We start from the raw sequence: 24496 nt of genomic DNA on the forward strand, positions 1-24496 counted from the left end.
TCTCCCAACCTGTTTGGACAGGCTCTGGAAGAGCTGTTACTATCTTTTCACACCCCTCCAAAAACTCAAATCACTCAGTATGTAGATGACTTATTAATATCAGGGGAAGAGGAAAAATTAGTCAGAGAAGTAACAATTCAGTTATTAAACTTTTTAGGAGAGAAAGGTTTCAGGGTTTCCAAGGGAAAGTTACAATTTGTAGAACCTGAAGTACGCTACTTAGGGCATATAATAAGTCAGGGAAGTCGCAAATTAAACCCTGAGAGGATTGCCGGAATAATATCCCTCCCACCCCCAACTACAAGAAGAGAAGTAAGGAAGTTATTAGGACTACTAGGGTACTGTAGATTATGGATCGAGGGGTGTACCCGGGCGGTGAAATTTTTATACGAAAAATTGACGGGGGAAGATAAGATAGAGTGGACACAGAATGACAATGAAAAACTAGAAGAACTAAAGTCAAAACTGATAAAAGCTCCGGTTCTGAGCCTACCATCATTAGAGAAACCCTTCTATTTGTTTGTCAATGTGGAAAATGGGATAGCCCATGGAATTTTGGCCCAGGAATGGGGAGGGGTGAAGAAACCGGTAGCGTACTTTTCAAAATTATTAGATCCAGTCAGCCAAGGTTGGCCAAGCCTTATCAGTAGGAGAAAAGATATACACAGATGGATCATCTAGGTGTATACAAGGGAAAAGAATGTCTGGATATGCAATAATAGATGGGAGTAACATGACGATTATAGAAAAAGGAAAACTGCCATCTAATTGGTCTGCTCAAAGCTGTCAGTTATACGCCTTCAAAAGAGCATTAGAATTTCTAGCACATAAGGAAGGAACTATTTATACAGATTCTAAATATGCATTTGGGGTGGTACATACTTTTGGAAAAATCTGGGAAGAAAGAGGATTACTAACTTCAAAAGGAAAAGGACTAGTAAAGGGGCATGTAAAGGGGCATCAGAAAGGATTAACACCAGAAATAAGGGGAAATAATCCAGCTGACCAAGAGGCGAAAGAGGCTGCTGAAAATGGGGAAGAGAAATTATTAATTGTTCAACAGAGAAAAGAGGAGCGAGGTAATATTCCTCAATTCACTGAAGCTGAAGAAAAGGAATTGACTAGAATAGGAGGAGAAAAGACTCCGGAAGGAAAATGGGTGTTACCTGATGGGCGTCAGATAGTAAATAAAACATTAGCAAGAAAAATATTGGAGGAATTGCATAGAGAAACCCACTGGGGAACACAGGCCATTTGCGATCACTTTCTTAGAAAATGTGGATGCACAGGGGTGTTCGGAGTAGCTAAACAAATCACCGAGAGGTGTATAACTTGCCAAAAGGTGAATAAAAAGGTAATGAGAAAACCCATCCATGGAGGGCGGGAGTTGGCCTTACGCCCCTTTCAAAATATACAAGTGGATTTTACAGAACTCCCACAAGTCCAAAGGTGGAAGTTCCTCTTGGTATTAGTCGACCATCTTACCCATTGGGTGGAGGCAATTCCAGTCACTAGAACATCGGCTAATGTAGTAACAAAGATCCTGCTAGAACAAATTATTCCTAGATACGGAATGGTTCATAGAATAGACTCTGACAGGGGAACACATTTCACCTCCAAAATAATCACCCAGAGAACTCAAGCCTTAGGCACTCAATGGGAGTTACACACTCCATGGCACCCCCAAAGCTCAGGAAGGGTTGAACGAATGAATCGGACTTTAAAAAGGAGTTTAACCAAAGTAATGATAGAAACTCAACTGTCATGGGTCAAGTGCCTCCCTTTAGCATTACTCAGGGTTCGAACTCAACCCAGAACGCATCTTGGAGTCTCTCCATATGAAATGATGTTTGCTTTGCCCTTCTTGGCTTCACAGCAGGAAATGGCTACTTATGAAGGAGGGGAGGCTAGTATTAAACAATACGTAATGCAGATTGCAAAGAACTTGGAACAACTAAGAAATAAAGGGTTGCTCCCACAAACTACCCTGTTGGATTTTAAGATCCATAACATTAAAATTGGAGAACGGGTTTTAGTAAAAACATGGAGAGAGCAATCTTTAACTCCTCAATGGGAAGGTCCCTTTCAGGTGCTGTTGACTAGGGAAGCTGCAGTACGGACGAAGGAAAAAGGGTGGACTCACGCCAGCAGAATAAAAGGACCAGTAGAAGAACCTAGACATTGGACTCTGACTTCAACTCCCGGGGACACCAGACTCACCTTAAAACGCCAACCAACGCGGTGATGTATGGGAGAGGAACTGAATAATAACTTGGAAATCACAGAAACTTGGGGAGTGAAACCAGAACTTTATCGTTGGTTTCGGGTACGGCCGGGGCAAACCTTAAGGAAAATTATATATCCTCCTTGGGGAAGAGCACTCCCGTTACAGACAGGAGGGTCAGGGTTGTATAAAACTGAAAACTCTCTGTTTGCACTTGCACGTGATTTATATAAAGAAGATGGTCGGCTATATCCTAACCTTGAGGAAGAACTACAGCCCCCTCCAGTACCCCGTAGTATACCTTGTCTGATACATCCCTGTGCTAGACATCATAGTTGGGTGAAGTGCGAATGCTTAGGTTGTACGCAAAATTGGTATTACCGTTCATCCCAAAGACATCCCTTCTGTTTAAATTGCCGGAAGCAAAATTCGAGTTTGGCTCAAACTCAGATACGATATACCAATATCATAACATTGATTTGTGGGTGGGAATTGCTAGTGCCGGTTCTGTGGGAAATTCCTGAAGAATGGTGGGAAACAGTGGTTTCTAAGTGTAAACACCGATTTTGCTTGGAAAAGAGATAAGAACCCTACCTGCTACAAGAGCCAGGGATACCGGATGAAAAGAGGATGGAGGGCAAGACCAGGCTGGCCACTGTACTCGCTGCCAAGAAGAATTATTTCTCGGCTGTTGGAAGCACCCCAATAGGCATGAGAGGTAGGAGTATAAGCCATACTGGACCTCCACTCCTCGTATTGTTATTAGCGGTATCCTTAGTACCCAGTAATGAATGCATGAAGTGTTACCAGCAGGTCTCCTGGAATAGGAAGATGGTTTCCACGATGACAGTGCATTCGCATATCAACAGCCGCTGTTATAACTGCCGTGAGTTAACAGTGTGCAAATACGACCAACACGAATACTGGGTTGGGAAGAGTTTAGGAATAGGCGGAACAAGACTAGGAGTGCATTGTCCTAGAGGGGAGCAATGGCTCTGCTTTACTAAAGCCGGGCATTGGGACATATCGGACGGAGGTGGGGTACAAGATATGAAAAAAGCCGAGAAAAAAGATATGATAAAAGCCGAGGGGAGAAAGGCTGAGGCTCTCGGAGACTTTGTACTGGCCAGCCATGGCCACCGGGCTTCAGCTCATCACTTCTGTGTCAGATGACCCTGTCCTCCCTGTGAGACCCCTCAGAGCAGCTGTACCCAGCTCCAGGGGGGCGGATACGGCCTCGGCATTATGGCGAGGTGCTTCCTGGGAGCAAGATCTCTCACGGGGGCACTGGGAAACCCTCCTCAGGCCTGGATGCCCGAGAAACATCTCTGCACTGCTCCATATCTCACTGAAACCAGGGACAGAGGAAGGCTGCTGTGGTGGCCTCCAAGAGAACCAGCTCACCTGGGCTGTTCTGCAGCCACCAGCTGCCTCTGCTGACAGACGGGTCTCAGCGTTGCTCTGCAAACGGCTGCCACCTCCCTGCAGGATGCTCTCCAGCGCACCGTACGTCTGCACTGAGTCTTCTCGGGGATGAAGTCCCAAAGGGAGGGATGGGGTTTGCTTGGCCCCCATTCCCAGGGTGCCACAAGAGAGAGCTGCCACCCCCAAATGGCCTGTGTGACGTGGACACCACACACGAGCTGCAGACATGGGTCAGGACAGCTCTGGGGAGCAGCAAGCCATTCTGTGGTGCCCCCGGCGCTGGCAGAAAGCAGAGCCGGAGACAATGGGGAGAAGCCCAGGGCAGCCAACGGCAGGGTGCAGCGCCCGCAGAAACACCCAGCTCCTTGAGCCTCGGCGCTGGGGCTGCAGCTCGAGGCTGGCACTGGCTGGGGCTTCGCTGGGAAAAAACAGGCAGGGGTGACCCTGACACCCCACGCGTGTACCTTGTCCCACGATCTGGGAACACGTCCCTCTGCCCATCATCGCCACGGGGTGCAGAAAGCAGCGCCGTTGGCCCTGGCGTAGTCCTGAGCCATGTCTCAACAGATGAGTCTTTAACCAGCAGGCCTAAAAAGAGGGAAAATTGCCCAGAATTAAGCTGTGCTCAAGTTTTTGCAGGCAGTATGATTTTTTGAGCTGCCTGGCGGTGCCGCTCCTGGGGAGCGCTCCAGACCCAGGGCTGCTGCCTGTACCTGCGAGCAGGCGGTGCAGTGTGCGCAGCGGGAGCCAGCGGTGGTTTGCGTGGCTGTTGGACGGGTTTGGGCTCTAAATGTGCCCATCCTAGTACGCCTGGTTCCTTTCTCCTTACAGGTTGTATTTAGAGCTTAAGTGGTATTATTTTAAAAAGCAAACAAACAAAAAACCGGCTGAGTGATTCCTGCCCCCGCCCCGAGCTGGGCTTTTTCCCCACAGTCCTGGCCACTCTGCAGGGCGACGTTCATCACCAATTTTAGGCAGCAGGACTGAGCCCAGGGAAGGGCTCTTCCCGGCAGCGCATTCCTTGAGGCGCCTGGTAATTCCTTGAGGCTGCCGGGGGATGCTCAAGAAATGGAGACAGCTGCCCGTAATTGCTATTTGTGGTCCCTCCTCATTGCGCTCTGTCTGGCTCCCTGCCCCCATCTTTTAATTCCTCCCTCTCTGTCTCTAGCCCATCACTATTTTTTCCTTTCTCTTTCTTTCTCTGGACGGCTCCCTGACCTTATGTTTTTCCTCCCTCCCTCTCTGCCATACAGCCTGTTTTTGTCTTTCTATATTTGTCTTTCTCTCTCTGGCTCCCTGTCTCTCCTATAGCCCGTTGCTAGTTTTTTCTTTCTCTGCGTCTCTCTCCCCCGCTCCCTGTCCTTCTCTATCGCTCTGTCCACCTTCCTGGCCTCATCTTCCTCGCTGTCCTGCAGCCCGTCCCCTTTCCTGCCTGTCTGCCTGGGCCTTCCCTCTTCCCTCTGGGCCTCCATCCCGCTCCCTGTCCCCTTTTGCTCTTCCCCCACCTCAGCCCTGGAGGCCGTCGCTGTTCTGTCCTTCTCCGCCTCCTCGTCCTGACCCTGTCCCCTGCCCTCCATCTCTTTCCCGCTCTCCCCCTGCTCCTCACCAGGATTTCTCCTCCCTCCACTCCCTGCCCGGCTCCCCCCTGCTCTCCCCGTAGTCTCTCTGTCCCTTCCCACCCCTCTCCGCCGCTCTCTCCCTCTCCGCCCTCCTCCTCCCGGCTCCACCGGGGCTCCGGGGCCTGGCCCTGGGCCGGGGCAGCCCCGGGGAGGCGGCCCTGGTTCCTGCGGGGGTCAGAGGGCGGGAAGGGGCGCCCCGGGGCACGCTGGGAGCTGTAGTCCCGGCACCGGGCTCCTGGCGGCCATCTTGTGTCGGGGGCTGCAGCCTCTGCTCCCGCCGCGGCCCGGTCGTGTAATTGCTGTGATTTTCGCTCTCTAGAGATCACACATACTCTTATTTTTCTGACCACCAGTCTTAAATAACACACACAAAACCTACACTAAGCCCATCATGAATCAGCTAAAAATTCTGAGTCGTAAATTGTAGCCCGATCCTTTAGCACCATCAGTGCTGCTCACCTTTCCTTTCTGAAGGGGGAGATTACTGGCCTTAATGGTTTATGTCCCTTCAGCACTGACCTTTCAGCCGACGTCTGCTGAAATTCACAGAGACAGGCTTGGTATGGCTGGGTAACTATAGAATGAAATAATTACCTCGGCCTCGTCCCTCCTTCTTAGAGACCTAATTTATAGAAGGTTCCTGCATCAGCTGAAAAGGCAATGGATATTTTGGAATCTTTTTCAGAGAATCAAATGGCCTAAAGGCAATCATAAATGAGCTGAAAAAGCCTACTGGTGGACCCTCTCCCTTAGAGAGAGGGAAGAGGGTGAGGCCCCACACAAGTCAGAGGACCCCCTCCCCTCTCGTCACCAGGCAATAGGAGGGGATGGCAGAGACGAGGGGGAATGGAAAGAGGTCCCTGCTCGGGGAAGCAGGAGAATCCCCTCCCGGCCCCTCCCACTTTCCCAGTTACCTTTCCAGAACAGGGGTTCCTCTGGAGATATCCCTCTGGAGATACTCCAAAACCAATATGGGACCCCCATGACCCCTCCCAAATCCCCTCAGGAGCACACAAAGCCTCAGAAGCACCCTCTTCACCCCCTAATCCCCTCCAGGATCCTCCAAAAGGAGGGGCTGGAGGCCCTCTGCTGGGAGGACAGGCTGAGAGAGTTGGCGTTGTTCAGCCTGCAGAAGAGAAGGCTCCGGGGAGACCTTAGAGCGGCCTTCCAGTCCCTAAAGGGGGCCTACAAGGAAGGATGGGGAGGCACTCTTCGTCAGGGAGTGGAATGAGAAGACAAGGGGTAATGGTTTCAAACTGAAGGAGGGGAGATTTGGATTGGATATCAGGAAGAAATTCTTTACTGAGAGGTTGGTGAGGCACTGGAACAGGTTGCCTGAGGGAAGCTGTGGCTGCCCCATCCCTGCAGGGGTTCAAGGCCAGGCTGGAGGAAGCTTTGAGCAGCCTGGTCTGGTGGGAGGTGTCCCTGCCCAGGGAAGGGGGGTTGGAACTCCATCATCTTTAAGGTCCCTTCCAACCCCAACCATTCCATGCATCTGTAAATCCCACCCACGGGACACAAAAAGCCCTCAATATCCCCCACGGGGAACCCCAAAACACCCATGGGAACACCCCCCCCAGCTTCAATTGACCTCGACATGGCTTCATATGTGGTCCTATCTGCTAGAATGGGGTCTTTTCCAGAGACTGCCAGTGGCGTTGCCGTTTTCCTTCTTGTATGGGATTGAAAATGCAAACACCAAATGGGAAGACGATGAGGATTCTGTTGCAGTTCCTGTATTTCCAAGAAAACTTCCAATCCTGCGGTATTCATGGCATTTTTACTGGCATTGGTGGAAAGAGGCGGTTTGCATTTTTAGGTTGCCTTCGGCTTTCTGGCTGGCTTTGCAAATCTGGCTTGTGCTGTGTGCTCTGAGGAAAGGTGGGCCTTGACCCTGGTAGCGTTGCTGCTTCAAAGCGCTAGCTCTTGAGAGAGCTTCTCTTCAGTACAAGTGTTTGTCAGGTACCAAGCTTCCAAGGCCAGGCTGGCAAGAAGTTCTCTTTTCCAGCTACGGTCCATGTTCCTGGCAAGAATGCCTTACAGTGAGCAATAGACACTGCTGCTGGGTTGGACAACTTGCTTTGTCTCTCTATTTTCCAGTTGGCCAAAAGTCTCTTGCCCTTCTTTGCTTTCTTTTCCAAGCTTGGGCTCTTTCCCAGTCCCAGTCCCCGCCATGTCTGTGATGTCATTATGGAGCACGTTCCAGAGCCAGCAGACAGGCAGGGGTTCTACTACTACGCCGGAGGGAGGGCAAGGACAAAGTGTTGTAAGCACCCCAGAGTGGCAGAAGCGTCTCCCACTGCCTCAGGCTTGGAGGTGGGTGACAGCTTGCCTCGTGGCGCATACTCCTCCTCCTCACCCAGGGAGAGGAAGATGAGCGCTGTGGCTTGCACCGCCTCCCACGGGCTTTGCCCGGAAGGGACACCAAGCGACGTGATCATCAGCGTGGACGGCATTGAATTCAACGCACACAAGATGGTCCTCTCTAACTGCAGTGCGTACTTCAGGTGAGTGCTTGAAAGAGGAGGGGATGGGGCCAACCAGCGCTCCCTGCTCCGTGCCACACTGTGCCTGGCTGTATCTCCAGCGCTTCCCTCGGCACTCCAACTCTCCTCCGGCAGTTCCCCCTGGTCCTGCTCCCTGCCCAGGCACCCAAAGGCCTCCACAAGCTGGAAGTGGTGTCTGAGAAGGCCCAGCTAGGGTGCGGGGCTGGGAGCGTGGCCAGCCTGGCTGCTCTGCTGCCAGGCGGGAGGCTTTCCTTCCCCACACACGGGTACTCTCTGCTGTTCTTCTTGAAGCCAGGTGCCCACTCGCCCTGTGGCTCCTCTTGAAAACAAGCGGCCAGTAAAGCCTTCCTTCATCAAACTCCACGGCCTCCCAGCGTGCCTACTGCTAGTGCCCAAACCGGTGCGCGGGGAAGGAGGCACAGGGGATAATGGGCTCAGGGTTTCCCACAGCAAGGCCGCTTTCTTCCCCAGCAGCACTCTCTTGTTTTTTTCAGGGCTTTGTTCTCCAGCAACTGCAGCAGTGCCGACAGCAACGTCTATCAAATCCACGGCGCTTCCCCTGAAACGATGGGGCTCCTCATCGAGTACGCCTACACCGGCACAGTGCCCCTCACGGAGGACAACGTTGAAAGTTTGCTCGTGGCGGCAGACCAGTTCAACGTCCTGGGCATCGTCAGCCTGTGCTGCCACTTCTTAAAAGCCCAGCTGTGCTCGGAAAACTGCGTCGGCATCTGGAGATTCACCCACTACTACTACTGTGCTGACCTGCGAGAAGCAGCCCACGAGTTCATCCTGCATCACTTGGAGGAGGTGAGCAGGGTGTCCGCAGAGTTTCTGGAGCTCTCCTTCAATGACCTGCAATGCCTGCTGGAGAAGGGGGAGCTCCCTGTGAGAGAAGAGGCCACGCTGGAGGCCGTTCTCACCTGGGCTGCTCATGACCTGCCCAACAGGAGGCAGCACATTGTCTTCTTGCTGAGCAAGGAGGGCTGGAGGAGTGGACAGAAGGGATTTTTCTTTTTAAAATAAACTCTGTGTTTCTGACAGTCAAGACTTTGCTCATCACTTGTGAAGTCAGACCTTGCCAAGGGTAGGAACTTGTAGTCCACGTTCCCCGGACTCACACGTCCCTCATCCAAATCGGCAAGTCCCATTTCTATCAGTTTCATAGGATCGAGATTTTCATCGGTGTCCCAGAAGGTCCTGTTGACCAGCTCCTGGAAGAGCTGGAAGTTTGCTCGCCTGCAACTCGCGGGCCTGGCTTTACTCTTGCCCTGGAGACCAGCTTCAGGGCAGGTAAGACTGCGCTGGGGAAGGGATCAGCAGCGAAAAGGGCCGACGCAAAGCTCTTTTGGGGGCTTTTGGAAGCCAGCAAAAGCCCTCGGCCTGTGCTGAGGGCTGTCAGCTGGTGGGCGGGCTGCTGAGGGAGCCTGGGGGCGGAGACAGCACCTCCCCTGATCGATCAAGCCACCAGGTTATAGGAAGCCTCCGGGAGGGCAGGGACTAGTCCTTGCCCAGAGCGAGCAACCAGTGCTCCCCCCAACTGGCCGTCGAGTCACAAGGACTCGCTTGTGTCTAGAGATCCAGCCGTGGTTGCTACCCGGTCGAAGGCGGCTGTTAAAAAAACTGTGGGCACCCAGACAGAGGCCCCGCGCAAAAATGTGGGCATCCAGGCCTCTGGCTGCAAAGAGTGCCGGAGCCTGGCACTCGCCATGGAGGGCAGCAGAGACAACACCTGTGTCAGATGTGAACAGGTAAACGATCTGCTCATTCTGGTGGCTGAGCTGAAGGAAGAAGTGGAAAGGTTGAGGAGTATGAGGGAATGCGAGAGGGAGAGTGACTGGTGGACCCGCTCCCTGAGAGAAAGGGAACAGGGTGAGGCCCCACACAAGTCAGAGGACCCCCTCCCCTCTCGTCACCAGGCAATAGGAGGGGATGGCAGAGACGAGGGGGAATGGAAACAGGTCCCTGCTCGGGGAAGCAGGAGAATCCCCTCCCGGCCCCTCCCACCTTCCCAGTTACCTTTGCAGAACAGATATGAAGCCCTGCAGGAGGAACTGGCTGTTGGAGAGGAGGATGAGACACCCAGGCCAGGAACGTCAGAAAGACCAAGTCGCCATGGAGCCAGCATCACAGCTGGCTCCAAAAGGAAAAGCAGACGGGTCATTGCAGTGGGTGACTCTCTATTGAGGGGGGCGGAGGGGCCAATATGCCATCCAGACCCACTTCACAGGGAAGTCTGCTGCCTCCCTGGGGCACGGGTCAGGGATGTGTTAGGCAAACTTCCAGCCCTAGTAGACTCCTCTGACTACTAACCCTTTTAGTATTGCAGGTGGGTAGTGATGAAGTGGGTAGGAGGAGCCCAAAATGGATTAAAAGAGATTTTAGAGCCTTGGGGCGATGGCTTAAGGGGTCAGGAACACCAGTTGTGTTCTCCTCTATCCCTTCAGTGGCAATCATGAATGAGGAAATTAACAGGAAGAGGCAACAGGTGAACTCGTGGCTCTGGGACTGGTGTTATGGGCAGGGCTTTGGGTTTTTTGATCACAGGCTGCTATAGGAGTCACCTGACCTGCTGGTGGCAGGTGGAACGCACCTGTCCCAGAAGGGGAAAAGAATTTTGGGGCAGGAGTTAGCAAGGCTCCTTGACAGGGCTTTAAACTAGATATGAGGGGGGAAGGGGAGACAAGTGGGCCTGTCAGGAATGAATCCAAGGGAGGCATGCCAGGGCTTGAAGGATGGTGGGCTAGTGAGGACTCTCACTCTGACATTTCATTGGAGAGAAGGGGTTAACGCTTAGAAATCATGGAAGCACCTGAGAGGGGTCTGGTGGGAAATGGGGCCCACACCCACAAAAAGGTGCTGGAGTCATTAGCACATCTGAAGTGCATCTCTACCAATGCACGCAGTATGCGCAACAAACAGGGCTTGAAGCCATGATGCACCAGGGAAACTATGACATAGTGGCTATCACAGAAACGTGGTGGGATGCCTCACATGACTGGAGTGCCACAATCGATGGCTACAAGTTCTTCAGGAGGGACAGACAGGAAAGGAGAGGTGGAGGAGTGGCCCTGTATATTAGAGAATGCTATGAGAGCACAGAAATCGAGTATAGCGATGACGGGGTGGAGAGTGTTTGGATTAGGTTAAGGGCCGATAAAGCTGCTATCGCTGTGGGAGTCTGCTATAGACCTCCCAACCAAAGCAGTGAGGCAGACGAAGCTTTCTATAAGCAGCTGGGGGAAATCTCGTGATCACTTGCCATTGTTCTTGTGGGGGACTTTAACCTCCCGGCTATCTGCTGGGAATACAACACAGCTGAGAGGGAACAATCCAGGAGGCTCCTGGAATGTGTGGAAGATAACTTCCTCACACAGCTGTGAAGTGATCCAACCAGGGATGGTGCCCTCCTGGACCTGCTTCTTGTGAACAGGGAAGAACTTGTAGGGGAAGTAAAGGTTGGTGGCTGTCTAGGGCACAGTGATCATGAGATGATCGAATTTCTGATTCTTGGGGAAACAAGGAGAAGGGTTAGTAAAACTGCCACCTTAGACTTCCGGAGGGCAAATTTTGACCTGTTCAGAAGACTGCTGGACAAAGTCCCTTGGGAGGCTGCCCTGAAGGATACAGGAGCCCAGGAAGGCTGGACATACTTCAAGAGAGAAGTCTTAAAGGCACAGGAGGAGGCTGTCCCTGTGTGCCGAAAAACAAGTAGGCGGGGAAGGAGACCGGCCTGGCTAAATAGGGACCTTTGGCTGGACCTCAAGAGCAAAAGGAGAGTCTATGACCTCTGGAAGAGGGGGCAGGTCTCTCATGAAGACTATAAGGATATAGCGAAGCTATGCAGGGAGAAAATTAGGAGAGCCAAAGCGCAGCTCGAGCTCAACCTAGCTACAGCTGTTAAGGATGACAAAAAATGTTTCTATAAATTCATTAACAGCAAAGGGAGGATTAGGGAAAATCTCCCTCCCTTACTGGATGCAGAGGGAAACATAGTCCAAAGGATGAGGAAAAGGCTGAGGTGCTCAATGCCTACTTTGCCTCAGTCTTTAGCAGTGGAACTAACTGTTCCCTGGGCACCCAGCCTCGTGAGCTAGGAGACAGGGAGGGGAAGCTGAATGAGGTCATCGCAATGAAAGAGGAAGTGATCTACGACCTGCTACGCTGCTTGGATGCGCACAAGTCTATGGGACCGGATGGGTTACATCCAAGAGTGCTGAAAGAGTTGGCAGCCGTGCTCGCCAAGCCACTTTCCATGATCTACCTGAAGTCGTGGCTAACTGGGGAGGTCCCAATGGACTGGAGGTTAGCAAATGTAGCGCCCATCTACAAAACAGGCAGAAAGGAGGATCCGGGAAACTATAGGCCTGTCAGTCTGACCTCGGTAGCAGGGGAGGTCATGGAGCAGATCATCTTGAGTGCCATTACAACTCATATAATGGACAAGCAGGGGATCAGGCCTAGTCAGCATGGGTTTAGGAAAGGAAGGTCCTGCCTGACGAACCTGATCTCCTTCTATGACAAGATGACCTGACTATTGGATGAGAGAAAGGCTGTGTACATTGTTTACCTAGACTTTTGAAAAGCATTTGACACTGTCCCCCACAGAATTCTCATGGAAAAACTGGCGGCTCATGGCCTGGATGAGCATACGATCTGCTGGATCAAGCACTGGCTGGATGGGCGGTCCCAGAGAGTGGTGGTCAATGGAGTTAAATCCAGCTGGCGGCCGGTCACAAGTGGTGTCCCTCAGGGCTCGGTGTTGGGACCGTTTCTGTTCAACATCTTTATTGATGACCTTGATAAGGACATAGAGTGTATCATCAGCAAGTTTGCAGATGACACGAAGCTAAGCGGGAGTGTTGATCTACATGAGGATAGGGAGGCTCTACAGAGAGACTTGGACAGATTGGACCGATGGGCCAATGCTAACAGTATGAGCTTCAACAAGGCCAAGTGCCGGGTCCTGCACTTGGGCCACAACAACCCCATGCATCGCTACAGGCTTGGGGCAGTGTGGCTGGAGAGCTGCCTGGCAGAAAAGGACCTGGGGGTTCTAATTGACAAGTGGCTGAACATGAGCCAGCAGTGTGCCCAGGTGGCCAGGAGAGCCAATGGCATCCTGGCTTGTATTAGAACTAGTGTGACCAGCAGAAGGAGGGAGGTGATTGTCCCCCTGTACTCAGCACTGGTGAGGCCACACCTGGAGTATTGTGTCCAGTTCTGGGCACCTCAATACGAGAGACATATCGAGGTGCTGGAGCGAGTGCAGAGGACGGCAACAAAGCTGGTGAAGGGCCTGGAGAATAAATGTGATGAGGAGCGATTGAAGGAGCTGGGAGTGTTTAGTTTGAGGAAGAGGAGGCTGAGGGGAGACCTCATCACTCTCTACAATTACTTGAAAGGCCATTGTAGAGAGGTTGGTGCTGGTCTCTTCTCACAGGTAATTAGCGATAGAACAAGAGGGAATGGCTTCAAGCTGCAACAGGGTAGGTTTAGGCTGGACATAAGGAAAAAATTCTTCACAGAAAGAGTGGTCAGACACTGGAATAGGCTGCCCAGGGAGGTGGTGGAGTCACCGTCCCTGGATGTGTTTAAGACTCGTTTAGATGTGGTGTTAAGGGATATGGTGTAAGGGAGAACTTTGTAGAGTGGAGATGATGGTTGGACTCGATGATCCCAAGGGTCTTTTCCAACCTAAATGATTCTATGATTCTATGATCACAGATATTGAGCCACTTCCCACGGAGATGCTACAATTGTGCGATGAAATTGAGAAATGTATGATACAAAGCTCTTGTCAGGCCTTATCCTGAATATTGTGCCCTATTTCTTGTCATCTGTGCTCGAGAAAGATGGATTGAAACAGAAATATACCCAGGGCCACCCAAACTGGATAATCAAGGGAATGAAGAGCCTCTCTCTTCAGAGGAGATGGAAAGATTTGGCTGTTTTAGCCTAGAGAAACAAAAACTAAGAGAAGAGATGATTGCTCTCATCAGTAGGGCAACTACCAAAGGAGGGAACAAGGACTTGTGAAGGTAAAGAATAATACTGGCAGAAGAACAAAGAGATGTAGCCTGGAAGTGAATAAATTTGGGCTGGGAATCAGAAGAGAATTTCCAAGCATCGGAGGAGTGAAATTCTGGAACAACACTGCAATAAGAGACAGAGCGTGGTACAAAAGAAACTGGTTTTTAAAACAGCAATTAGTAAGATTGAGAACGTGATTATCCAAAGCACTTGCTGTGACAGCAGGGCTCCTTCCAGCTCTACCCTGGTGGTTCGATGCGATTGACCCCGTCTTTGATTAGAAAATCAACAGAACGTGCAGCTAAAGGCAGGGAGTATGTTTCTGATGGAGAGACTTTGCAGAATTTATTTGGAAAACACCTCTTTCAGTCATAGAGAAAGGGAATAGTGGAGCAACTTGCCAGCCAGCCATTGCAACTGAACAATTACTCAAAATACAACAATTTTGCAAGATGACATTTTTTTTGGAACTAGATAAGAACTAGAAATGATAAAAAATGGACAAATGTTAAAAGTAGTTAATTTTCAACTTGATTTTTAGTTTGGGATTTGTTGGTGGTTTTTTTATAGCAAAAGCCCGTTGAGAAGATCAGTCAGAATATGACCAGATAAATACCACTCACTTTAGAGAGCCACATTGATTTCAAAAAATTGACCCAAAAAAACCCAAATCCAAACCAGTTTCTCCAATAATGGATTGATGGCGATGTTCATCTCATCATCCATATGTCAGGATTTTTCACATCCTTATCAGGCAGCGACCTTTAACAGATGAATCGGCAAGCTAATTCTCCATTTGAGATCTGTTGATAACTGCTCGGATCTGTAAAATTGATGCATTTGGTTGCAACCCTCACTTTGGCAATCTGCTTTTAAAACTGCAGTGGAGGCTAAAACCTGCTTTTTATGTGCATAAGGCAATAGTGCCATCTCGTGGGAAACACACTGCTTCGTGCCTTGTGGTGGGCAAAAAGAGCTTGGAACCTTTCTTCACACAAATACCTCCTCAAGACAGATAGATTTTTATTTTTCTTTAAGTTGGCTCCCTCCGGTTAGCATGTAAACTTAAAGCATCTAAAATGCCCGCTAACCTTTTCTGGGTAAGGTTCCGTAAGGATTCGCCTCTGCTCCAAGATGCTCTCCTACAAATCCCGGCCCCAGCGTCCTGTTTGGGTACAGCCCAGGAGGAGCAGGAGGGTCCCGCGGGCAGGAGGGAGAGCACCCAGCCCAGCTCCGACTCTGCCCGCAGGCAGAGCAATGCTGCTCGGCGTCCGCCAGCAAGACCAGCCTCGCTGGGCAAGCACATGCCACGAGTCCTCAGGTCTGCTGTATGTGCAGAACATACACACACAGGTGCCAGTCACATCTCAACCCTGCTTCTCCTGTCGACATTTTTGCTCCATTTTATCTGATTTTGTGCCTCTACCTTTTTTGGCAGAGCCGAAACACAAGCAGCACTTGCCACACCGAAGAGCACTGGAAACCTTTTTACATTTAAAATATCATTCATCGTGCAGAGGGAAAACAACGAGGATTCATCTGTTTCTTCCACGAGCAGTGGAAGAAGCATGGCAGGAACAAGGCCCTTTCTTCCAGAGAGCTCCGCCTGCATCCTCCTTGGTGAAGAAAGCAACTGATTAACCCAAATTGCCTTCCTGTTACACAAAGCAAGTGTTAAACAGAAACCCTCTGCCTCCTTCAGATTCCAGCCTTTCCTGCAAGGCTTCTCCTCCTACCGCCACGCTGGTCCTCATCTCAGCCCTGGTCAACCTGCTTCTTGGTAAGCAAGTAAAGCTAAATGCCAGCACAGCTTTTTTTCCTAGATCCCTGTTAAATGTTGTGAGTTCTGGAGCCATCTGATAGATATTAACCGTAAATAAGAATTAAATAGGATGCTGTATTCACAGCAAGTTTCCGTTTGCAGCCTGCAGTCAGTGCTTCAAGACGCTCAAGAATGAATCTCAGGCTGGTGCTTCCATGATGCTGTTGGTTCAGCATTACCAATGAAGCCAAGCGTCAGGAAAAATGGGAAACTATTACCTTCATTTATCATTTGTATGCTCTTGCCAGTAGTATAAAATTGGGATTTCTATTTTAAAATACCAGTATAATAAAATAAGGAGAAGCTGTCACACCTACCAATTTTGTCTTCCTGTATGAGGCTCTGGACTGTTCCCCTGGACTGTTATACATGTAGGGTAAGACAAACACACGCTCCCAAGCTTAAAATTCCTGAGATGGACAATCTATCACAACTCTTGATAAACTGTGCTGGTATAGTTACAGCAGTATCCACAAAAAAGACGACAAGCTTACAGAGAAGAGATGTCACCTTGCGTTTTGGCATCAGACGTTTGTCCATTTGCAATAACAGCAATTGAGATCTTGTTTAATTTGGTTTAAGCTAAATTCAGAGCAGGTCAGGTGCTGTTAGTGTAAGATACAAAGAGCTTAGGCTTGGTATTTTATTAATTCTCTAACAAAATAACCAATTTACAACACAGTTTTGAGGTACTATTTTAAAACACCCCGTTCATTCAGACTAATTGAAATGGACACATTCTTTAGAGTCCAGTTAGTCATTCCTGAAATTCCAGTCTGGGTGAGAAAAACATACGGTGGTACTACTACAGGTGTGTGGTAATGATTCGCTTCCTTGTGGCATGTAAAGTGCTTCCGAAGAATAAAACATTCCATTGCTGATCGACACATAAAACCATAAAGCACGGATAAAGGTTTGGGAAAAGAAAGTCTGTCTACGCAACGTGCACTACAAGCAGTATTACAATAGGAACAACTTACCCCAAAAGCAGTCACAAAGCTTATACCTAAGAAACAGGAAAAAAAATGATAAAATAGCCCTTCAGATTTTCTGAATTTTACATTTGCGTCACAAGAGATTCTGATAAATCTTGGTTGTAAGCTATTTAACAGAACTACATATTCTAATATTTCCAAAACAATGATATAGAAATTTTATAGAATATACTTTGTGTGATTTTTCTGAACTGCAACATTTTGGCTTACTTTTTAATTAACACAGTACTTGAGAATCACACTTTACCAGAAAAGAGATAAAACTTGAAAAAGACTTGTCACTTTTTAAAAACTGTTCATTTTTTATTAACTAAAATGACTCAGCCATAAAAAGTGCAAAGTGTATAAAAGTCCATAGGGCAAAATGGTTTCTGTGAATAGAGGATGATGCTTCCAAATAATCAACATTTGTCTTGTCCATGCTGGTGTGGGGGCACGTGTATCATCAACACAGAAACAGGTTTTCACTGAAGGTCCTGAATGCAGTTCACATGGGGAAGCGTCATATCTGCTTGTGATAAATTGTATTCCTCTAATCTAAAATCCCAAATGCCAGCTACTGGAGTCAGTCGCCGAGGTGCGCTGGCCTGATCGGCAGCGGAGTGGCAGAGCTTGATGCACAGGGGGGTCTCCCGAGGCAGGGAAAAGCCAGGGCGGTGGAGAGACCCACCAGGAGGCAGCAGCTCTGGTGGAAGACGCTGATAAGGTGTGGGCATTGACAGAGCCACAGCGGCTACCCCACACCGATAGAAAACAGCCTGGGGACTAGAAGTGACCAGGAGCGCTGCAAGCAGAGTGTGGCACAGTCTGCGTGGCAGGGCATCATCCCTCTACTAGCTCAAAAGGTGAGCTCCATTGGTGGTCATCACAGTCTCAGAAGGAGCAGAGCTACCGTATCCACCTGGCAGAAAGCCACGTCGTCTGCACTCACCGGAATGGATGTGGCAACCCAGACAGAGCTCCAGTGAAATCATGCGGGTCTTGGGCTGCAAGGCTTGCCAGAGAATTTCGCTAGTAACGGAGGGCAGCAGTGAGAACAGCAGCGTGAGGTGTGACCAGGTGGACGATCTGCTCAGCTTGGTGACAGGGCTACAGGAGGTAGTAGGAAGGTTAAGGAGCATCAGGGAGTCGAACAAAGAGATGGACTGGTGGAATCATGCTCTGCCCTCCCTGAGACAGAAACAGGAACAGCCACCAGAAAAAACCCAACAAGATCAAGGGGATCCTGCAACCTCCCCCTGCCAGGCTATGACAGTAGCTTCAAGGAAAGGAGCGAATGGAGGCAAGTCCACGCCCAGGGTGGCTGGAGAACCCCCTCCTTGCCCAGCCCACCTTCCCAGGTGCCACAACGCATAGTGCAAGGGCCGCCAAAAGAGACTTCAGGGCCTCGGGAGGGTTGGTAAGGAAATCTGAACCACAGGGTATTTTCTCCTCTCTCCTTCCCCTTGTGGGCAGCAACATGGGAATAAATAGATGGACACAGACTATTCGTACATGGCTCCGTGGCTGATGTCACCCACACAATTTTTGGGTTTTCGAGAATGGGGTGGCCTGCACGGCACAAGGTTTGCTGGCGTCAGATGGGATTCACCTTTCTGAAAGGGGGAAGAGGGTCTTTGCTCCCGAGTGAGCAGAGCTCATTGACAGAGCCTTAAACTAGGCTTGAAAGGGGAGGGGGGCAATATCAGGCTTGCCTGTGACAGGCAGTGGGACAACAGCCCAAGGCAGAGGGTTGGGGTGCTAGTGCGGGCCCTCAGCCTGTTGCTCTGACACGTGCTGGCAACACTGGAGGACGCTTGAAGTCTTCCAGAGATGAGGGAATGGCTCCTGAGGTAATGGGGGGGAGCCAAAGGGGGAGGAGTCAAGAGGGGAGGAGAAAAGAGGGGAACACCAGTGAATAGCTCAAAGCAATTAAGGTGTGTTCCTCTAAGAAGGTGACATGGCTGACAGACCAGCTAAAGTGCCTCGACACCAATGCATGCAGCACGGGCAACAAACGGGAGGAGCTGGCAGCCACCGTGCTGCTGGAAAGCTGACACCTAGTTGCCATTCCTGAAACCTGGTGGGACGAATCCCATGACTGGAGTGTGACTGTCCATGGCCAGCAACAGGGGAGGAAGAGGGGGCAGAGGGGCTGCCCTCTGGGTCAAGAAACAGGTAGAGTGTGAAGAGCTGTCTCTGAAGAATAGCCAAGAGCAGGTTGAAAGCTTACGGGTAAGAATTAGAGAGCCAGGCAACAAAGGGAGCCTTGGGGTTGGTGTCTACTCCAGGCTGCCCGATCAAGGGGAGCCTATTGACGAAGCCTTCTTGCTCCAGCTACAGCAGCAGGCATCGCGCTCACAGGTTCTCGTCCTGCCGGGGGACTTCCGCCACCCCGACGGCTGCTGGAAAAGCAGCACGGCAAGCTGGAGGCAATCCAGGAGACTCCCAGAGCCGAGTGCCTTGAAGATAACTTCTTAAGCCAGGTCACAGACAGCCCCACCAGAGGAGCGGCCATACTGGACCTGAAGGGCACCAACGCAAATGAGCTAATGGGTGACATCCATGGGATGATGTGAGGCAGCCTGGGCTGCGGTAGTCGGGCGCTGGTGGAGTTCACAGTCCTGAGGGGTGTGGGCGTCAGGGGGAAGAGTAAAGTCAGGACCCTGAATCTCACGAAAGCAAACTTCCAGCTCTTCAAAGAGCTGGTCAATAGGACCTTCCGGGACACTGATGAAAATCTAGTTCCTATGAAACTGATAGAAATGGCACTTGCAGATTTGCATGAGGGACGTGTAAGTACAGGGAACATGGACTACAAATTCACACCAGTGCGCACGTATGAGTTCAAAAGTTTTAAGCAAAGTCTTAACTGTCAGTAACGCTGAGTTTATTTAGAGAAAAAAAATCCCTTCTGTCCACACTTCCACCCTTCCTTGCCCAGCAAGACTACCACGTGCTGCCTCCTGCTCTGCAGGTCATGGGCAACCCATTTCAGAACGGCCTCGAACACAGCCTCTTCTTTCACAGGGAGCTCATCCTTCTCCAGCAGGCGTTCCAGCTCATTGAAGGAGAGTGCCAGAAACTCTGTGGACACCTTGGTCACCTCCTCAAAGTGATGCAGGATGAACTTGTGGGCTGCTTCTCGCAGGTCAGGACAGTAGTAGTAGCCAGTGAATCTCCACATGCCGATGCAATTTTCCAAGCACAGCTGGGATTTTAAGAACTCGCAGCACAGTCTGACGATGTCCAGGACATTGAACTGGTCTGCCGCGATTAGCAAACTTTCAATGTTGTCATCCGTGACCGGCACTGTCCCGGTGTAGGCGTATTCCATAAGGAGCCTCATCATTTGTGAGGAAGTGCCTCACACACACAGCGGCCTTGCTGTGTGACACCCTGACCCCATCATCCCCTGTGCCTCCTTCCCCGGGCACCAACTTGGGCACTAGCAGTAGCCATGCTGGGAGGCCGTGGAGTTTTATGAAGGAATGTTTTACTAGCCGCTTGTTTTAAGAAGGAGCCACAGGGCGAGCGGGCACCTTGCTTCAACAAGAAGAGCAGAGAATAACGGTGTGTGGGGAAGGAAAGCCTCCCGCCTGGCAGCAGAGCAGCCAGGCTGGCCACGCTCCCAGCCCTGCACCGTATCTGGGGCTTCGCCAGACACCACTTCCAGCGCTGCTGTTCCATCTGAGCTTGTGGATGAATTTTGGTGTCCAGGGAGGTACCAGGACTAGGGGGAACTGCTGGAGGAGAGTTGGAGTGCCGAGGGAAGCGCTGGAGATACGCGAAGGCACAGTGTGGCACAGAGCAGGAAATACTGTTTGGCCCCATCCCCTCCTCCTTCAAGCACTCACCTGAAGTACGGACTGCAGCTAGAGAGGATCATCTTGTGAGCAATGAATTCAATGCCGTCCACGCTGATGATCCCATCACCCAGCTTCCCTTCTGGGCAAAGCCCGTGGAAGGCGGTGCAAGCCACAGCGCTCACCTTCCTCTCCCTGGGTGAGGAGGAGTATGTGGTGTGAGCCAAGCTATCGCCCACCTCGACGCCTGAGGCACTGGGAGATGCTTCTCTCTGGGGTGCTTACAGCACTTTGTCCTTGCCCTCCCTCCAACATCAGAGTGGAACCCCTGCCTGTCCGGTGGCTCTGGAACGTGCCCCATAATGACATCACAGGTGTGGGGGGGGACCAGGACCGGCTGTGAGCCCCTCCACAGCCCCTCTGTGGGGCCGAGGTCTGGGTCCCCGTGGTCCATGTTGCCGTGGGGCGGAGCCATGGGGTCCCTGGACTCCGTGGACTTCCACACAGGAGAGGAAATAAAAGATGGACACAGCACTAGGCACCATCTATAAAAGACTCCAAGCTTTTAAAAGAAAGCAAAGCAGGGAAAAGAGACATTTGGGAAACAGGAAAACAGACAGAGAAAGCAAACTTTTGAAACAAGTAGCACCGTCTACTGCTCATTGTAACACTTTATTGCCATGACCATCTACCCTAGCTAGAAAAGAAAAATGCTTGCCAGCCTCGTGTTGGAAGCTTGGTACCTGAGAAACACTTGTGTTTAACAGAAGCTCTCTCAAGAGCTAGCGGTTTGACGCAGCAACACTACCAGGGTCAAGGCCCACATCTCCTCAGAGCACAAGCCAGATTTGCAAAGCCAGCCAGAAAGCTGAATGGAACCTAAAAGTGCAAACCGCCTCTTTCCACCAATGCCAGTAAAAACGCCAGGAATACCGCAGGATTGGAAGTTTTGTTGGAAATGCAGGAACTGCAACAAAATCCTAATCGTCTTCCCATTGAGTAGTTGCATTTTCAATCCCATACAATAAGAAGAAATGCAAGGCCATTGGCAGTCTCCATAAAAGACACAATTCTAGCAGACAGGACCACATAGGAAGACATGTAGAGCTCAATACAACTTGGGGGGGTTCCCATGGGTCCTTTGGGATTCCCTATGAGGGATATTGAAGGTTTTTTGGGTCCTGTGGGTGGGATTTATAGAATCATAGAAAGGTTTGGGTTGGAAGCAACCCTGAAGATCAACTAGTTAAAACCCCCTGCCCTAGGCAGGGACATCTCCCACTTGAGGCTACCCCGTTTTCAGAGGTTACCCCAGGGAATCCGTTACCCCTTGTCCTATCATTACACTCCCTGATGAAGACAGCCTCCCCAACCTTCCTGTAGGCCCCCTTTATGGACTGGAAGACTGCTATAAGGTCTCCTCTGGGATTCTCTTCTCCAGGCTGAACAACGCCAACTCTCTCAGCCTGTCTGAATTACTTTTTCTATTAAATTTGTTTCTCTTTCAGCCCTCCTGTTTCCGTGTTTTTTTCCCCATTCCCTTTCCCAGCTGGGGTGGGGACATCGGATGATGGACTCCTTGTCTAAACGACAAGAAACTGGGGGATGTGCGGAGGTGGCCTGCTCCAACATCTGCTCTGGCAGGCTCGCCTAGAGCAGGTTGCCCAGGACCACGTCCTGCTGAGGCTCGGCTCTCTCCTAGGAGCTGCGCCATGCGGTCAGAGCCAGGGCAAGACGTAGGCAGGGCTCGGTGGCCAGCAAGGGCTAAAAGTCCTTACGCAGCCACCGTCCCCTGCGGCTTGCTGTCCCCTGCGGCCAGCCGTCCTCCTGGCACGCTGCTTGTGGGGCAGTTTCCTCAGCCCCCACCAGCTCATGGCAATGCGAGGGATTCCCTTCCACGCTGGGCACTGTAAATGCCTCAGCTCACCCAAAAAGCTTTGGAAGCGGCTCCAAGAGGAGCCAGAGTGCTGAGGCTCTCGTGCATCCCAGTGGGATAGAGGGGATGCCCGCAGCATGATGGAGGAGGAAGGGGGAGCCCTCTCCCCCTGGGAGGGAACGATTTTGCTCACAGGCTGGTGTGGCTGAAGCCTGGCCGGCAGCTCAGCGCCACACAGCCGCTCCCTCGCTCCTGCGCAGTGGGGTGCAGGGGGAGCATCGGAAGGGGGAAAGGGACAAAACTGGTGGGTTAGAAACAAGGCGAGTGGAAAAGAGAGCCCAAGCAATACAAGGGATGCAAAAGAAAGCACTTGCTGATCAGCGAGCCAGCGATGCCCAGCCAGGCCCTGAGCAAGGGCAGCCCCCGCCAACATTCACCCCACACACACAGTTTCATTGCTGAGCACGCTGTGGTAGGGTGTGGGATATGCCTTTGGGCGGTTGGCATCAGATGTCCCCTCTTTGTCCCCTCCCAGCCTCTTGGGCACCACCAGCACGCTCGCTGGCTTGCAGTCTGAGGAGCAGAAAAGCCCTCGGTGCCGCGCAAGCACTGCAAGAACTAGCGCACCCCGGGGCTCTCTGGGCTCTTTTCAGCACAGCTGCAAAACAGAGCCCCGCACGAGCTGCTGGGAAGAATTCTCATCGTTAAGCTCGAGAGACGCTCAAGGTTCAGGACTTGTTTGGCACCGTTTTAGAACCCTCCTGGCCTTCACTGGCCTATGGCAGCGCTTGAGGCTGCTCTCGGTTCTGCCAGTCCCCCTCGGGCAGGAGGGTCCCAGCCAGGTCAGCCTCCAGACATGCCAGGCCCCGCAGACCTGGGCAAAAGGCCCCAGCAGAGAAGAGCTTCCCTTGGGGCGAGAGGATCTGCTGGGCTCAGCTGGCAGAGGAGGAGCTCAGGCAACACTTCAGCAAACTGGAGATCATAAAATCATAGAATCATACAATCTTCATGGTTGGAAAGGACCTTTGAGATCATCCAGTCCAACCATACACACACCAAAAAAAACCCCAAAAAAACAACCTACAATCTCTGCCACTAGAGCATGCCCTGAATTGCCAAATCTAGACATTTCTTAAATACCTCGAGGGATGGGGACTCAACCACCTCCCTGGGCAGGCTGTTCCAGTGCCTGACCACTCTTGCAGTAAAGTCATTCTTCCTGATATCTAATCTAAACCTCCCCTGCCGCAGCTTCAGACCATTTCCTCTGGTCCTGTCGTTATTCACCTGGGAGAAGAGGCCAGCACCCACCTCCCTACACCCTCCTTTCAGATAGTTGTAGAGGGCAATGAGGTCTCCCCTCAGCCTCCTCTTCTCCAAACTAAACATGCCCAGCTCCCTCAGCCTCTCCTCATATGCCCTGGTCTCCAGACCCCTCACCAGCCTGGTCGCTCTCCTCTGGACACGCTCCAGCACCTCAATGTCCCTCTTGTACAGAGGGGCCCAGAACTGAACACAGCACTCGAGGTGAGGCCTCACCAGTGCCGAGTACAGAGGCACCATCACTTCCCTACTCCTGCTGGCCACGCTGTTCCTGATACAAGCCAGAATGCTGTTGGCCTTCTTGGCCACCTGGGCACACTGCTGGCTCATGTTAAGCTGGCCGTCCACCAGCACCCCCAGGTCCTTTTCTGCCGAGCAGCTTTCCAGCCACTCTGCCCCAAGCCTGTAGTGTTGCTTGGGGTTGTTGTGACCGAAATGCAGGACCTGGCACTTGGCCTTATTAAACCTCGTACAGTTGGCCTTGGCCCATGGATCCAGCCTGTCCAGGTCCCTCTGTAGAGCCTTCCTACCCTCCAGCAGATCAACACTGCCACCTAGTTTGGTGTCATCTGCAAACTTACTGAGGGTGCACTCAATCCCCTCATTCAGATCTTTGATAAAGATATTAAACAAAACCGGCCCCAAAACTGAGCCCTGAGGGACACCACTGGTGACCGGCCGCCAAGAGGATTTCACCCCATTAATCACAACTCTCTGGGCACGGCCATCCAGCCAGTTTTGAACCCAGCGAAGAGTACACTTGTCTATGCCATGATTCACCAGCTTCTCCAGAAGAATGTTGTGGGGGACGGTGTCAAAGGCCTTGCCAAAGTCCAGACAGACAACGTCCACCACCTTCCCCGCAGCCAGAAGGCAGGTCACATGGT

General features: G+C 51.3%; 1 protein-coding gene and 1 pseudogene across 1 annotated transcript; one reads left to right on the forward strand and one right to left on the reverse strand.

Moving 5' to 3' along the window:
* Positions 1-7441: 7441 nt before the first annotated feature.
* LOC134509581 (kelch-like protein 10) lies at positions 7442-8801 on the forward strand. Its single transcript, XM_063322139.1, has 3 exons — positions 7442-7584; positions 7632-7775; positions 8270-8801. Exons 1-3 carry the CDS (start codon positions 7442-7444, stop codon positions 8799-8801), a joined length of 819 nt encoding a protein of 272 aa, XP_063178209.1.
* A 10750-nt stretch (positions 8802-19551) lies between these two features.
* Positions 19552-20598, reverse strand: LOC134509601 (kelch-like protein 10; annotated as a pseudogene).
* Positions 20599-24496: the final 3898 nt, after the last annotated feature.

This window comes from Chroicocephalus ridibundus, unplaced genomic scaffold, assembly GCF_963924245.1.
Source record: "Chroicocephalus ridibundus unplaced genomic scaffold, bChrRid1.1 SCAFFOLD_92, whole genome shotgun sequence".
Lineage (NCBI taxonomy): Eukaryota > Metazoa > Chordata > Aves > Charadriiformes > Laridae > Chroicocephalus > Chroicocephalus ridibundus.

Coding starts and splice junctions, on each gene's coding strand:
- LOC134509581 (XM_063322139.1), top strand. CDS start 7,442: ATGTCTGTGATGTCATTATGGAGCACGTTCCAGAGCCAGCAGACAGGC. Junction 7,585..7,631: donor CCACTGCCTCAGGCTTGGAG/GTGGGTGACAGC, acceptor CTCCTCACCCAG/GGAGAGGAAGATGAGCGCTG. Junction 7,776..8,269: donor AACTGCAGTGCGTACTTCAG/GTGAGTGCTTGA, acceptor TGTTTTTTTCAG/GGCTTTGTTCTCCAGCAACT.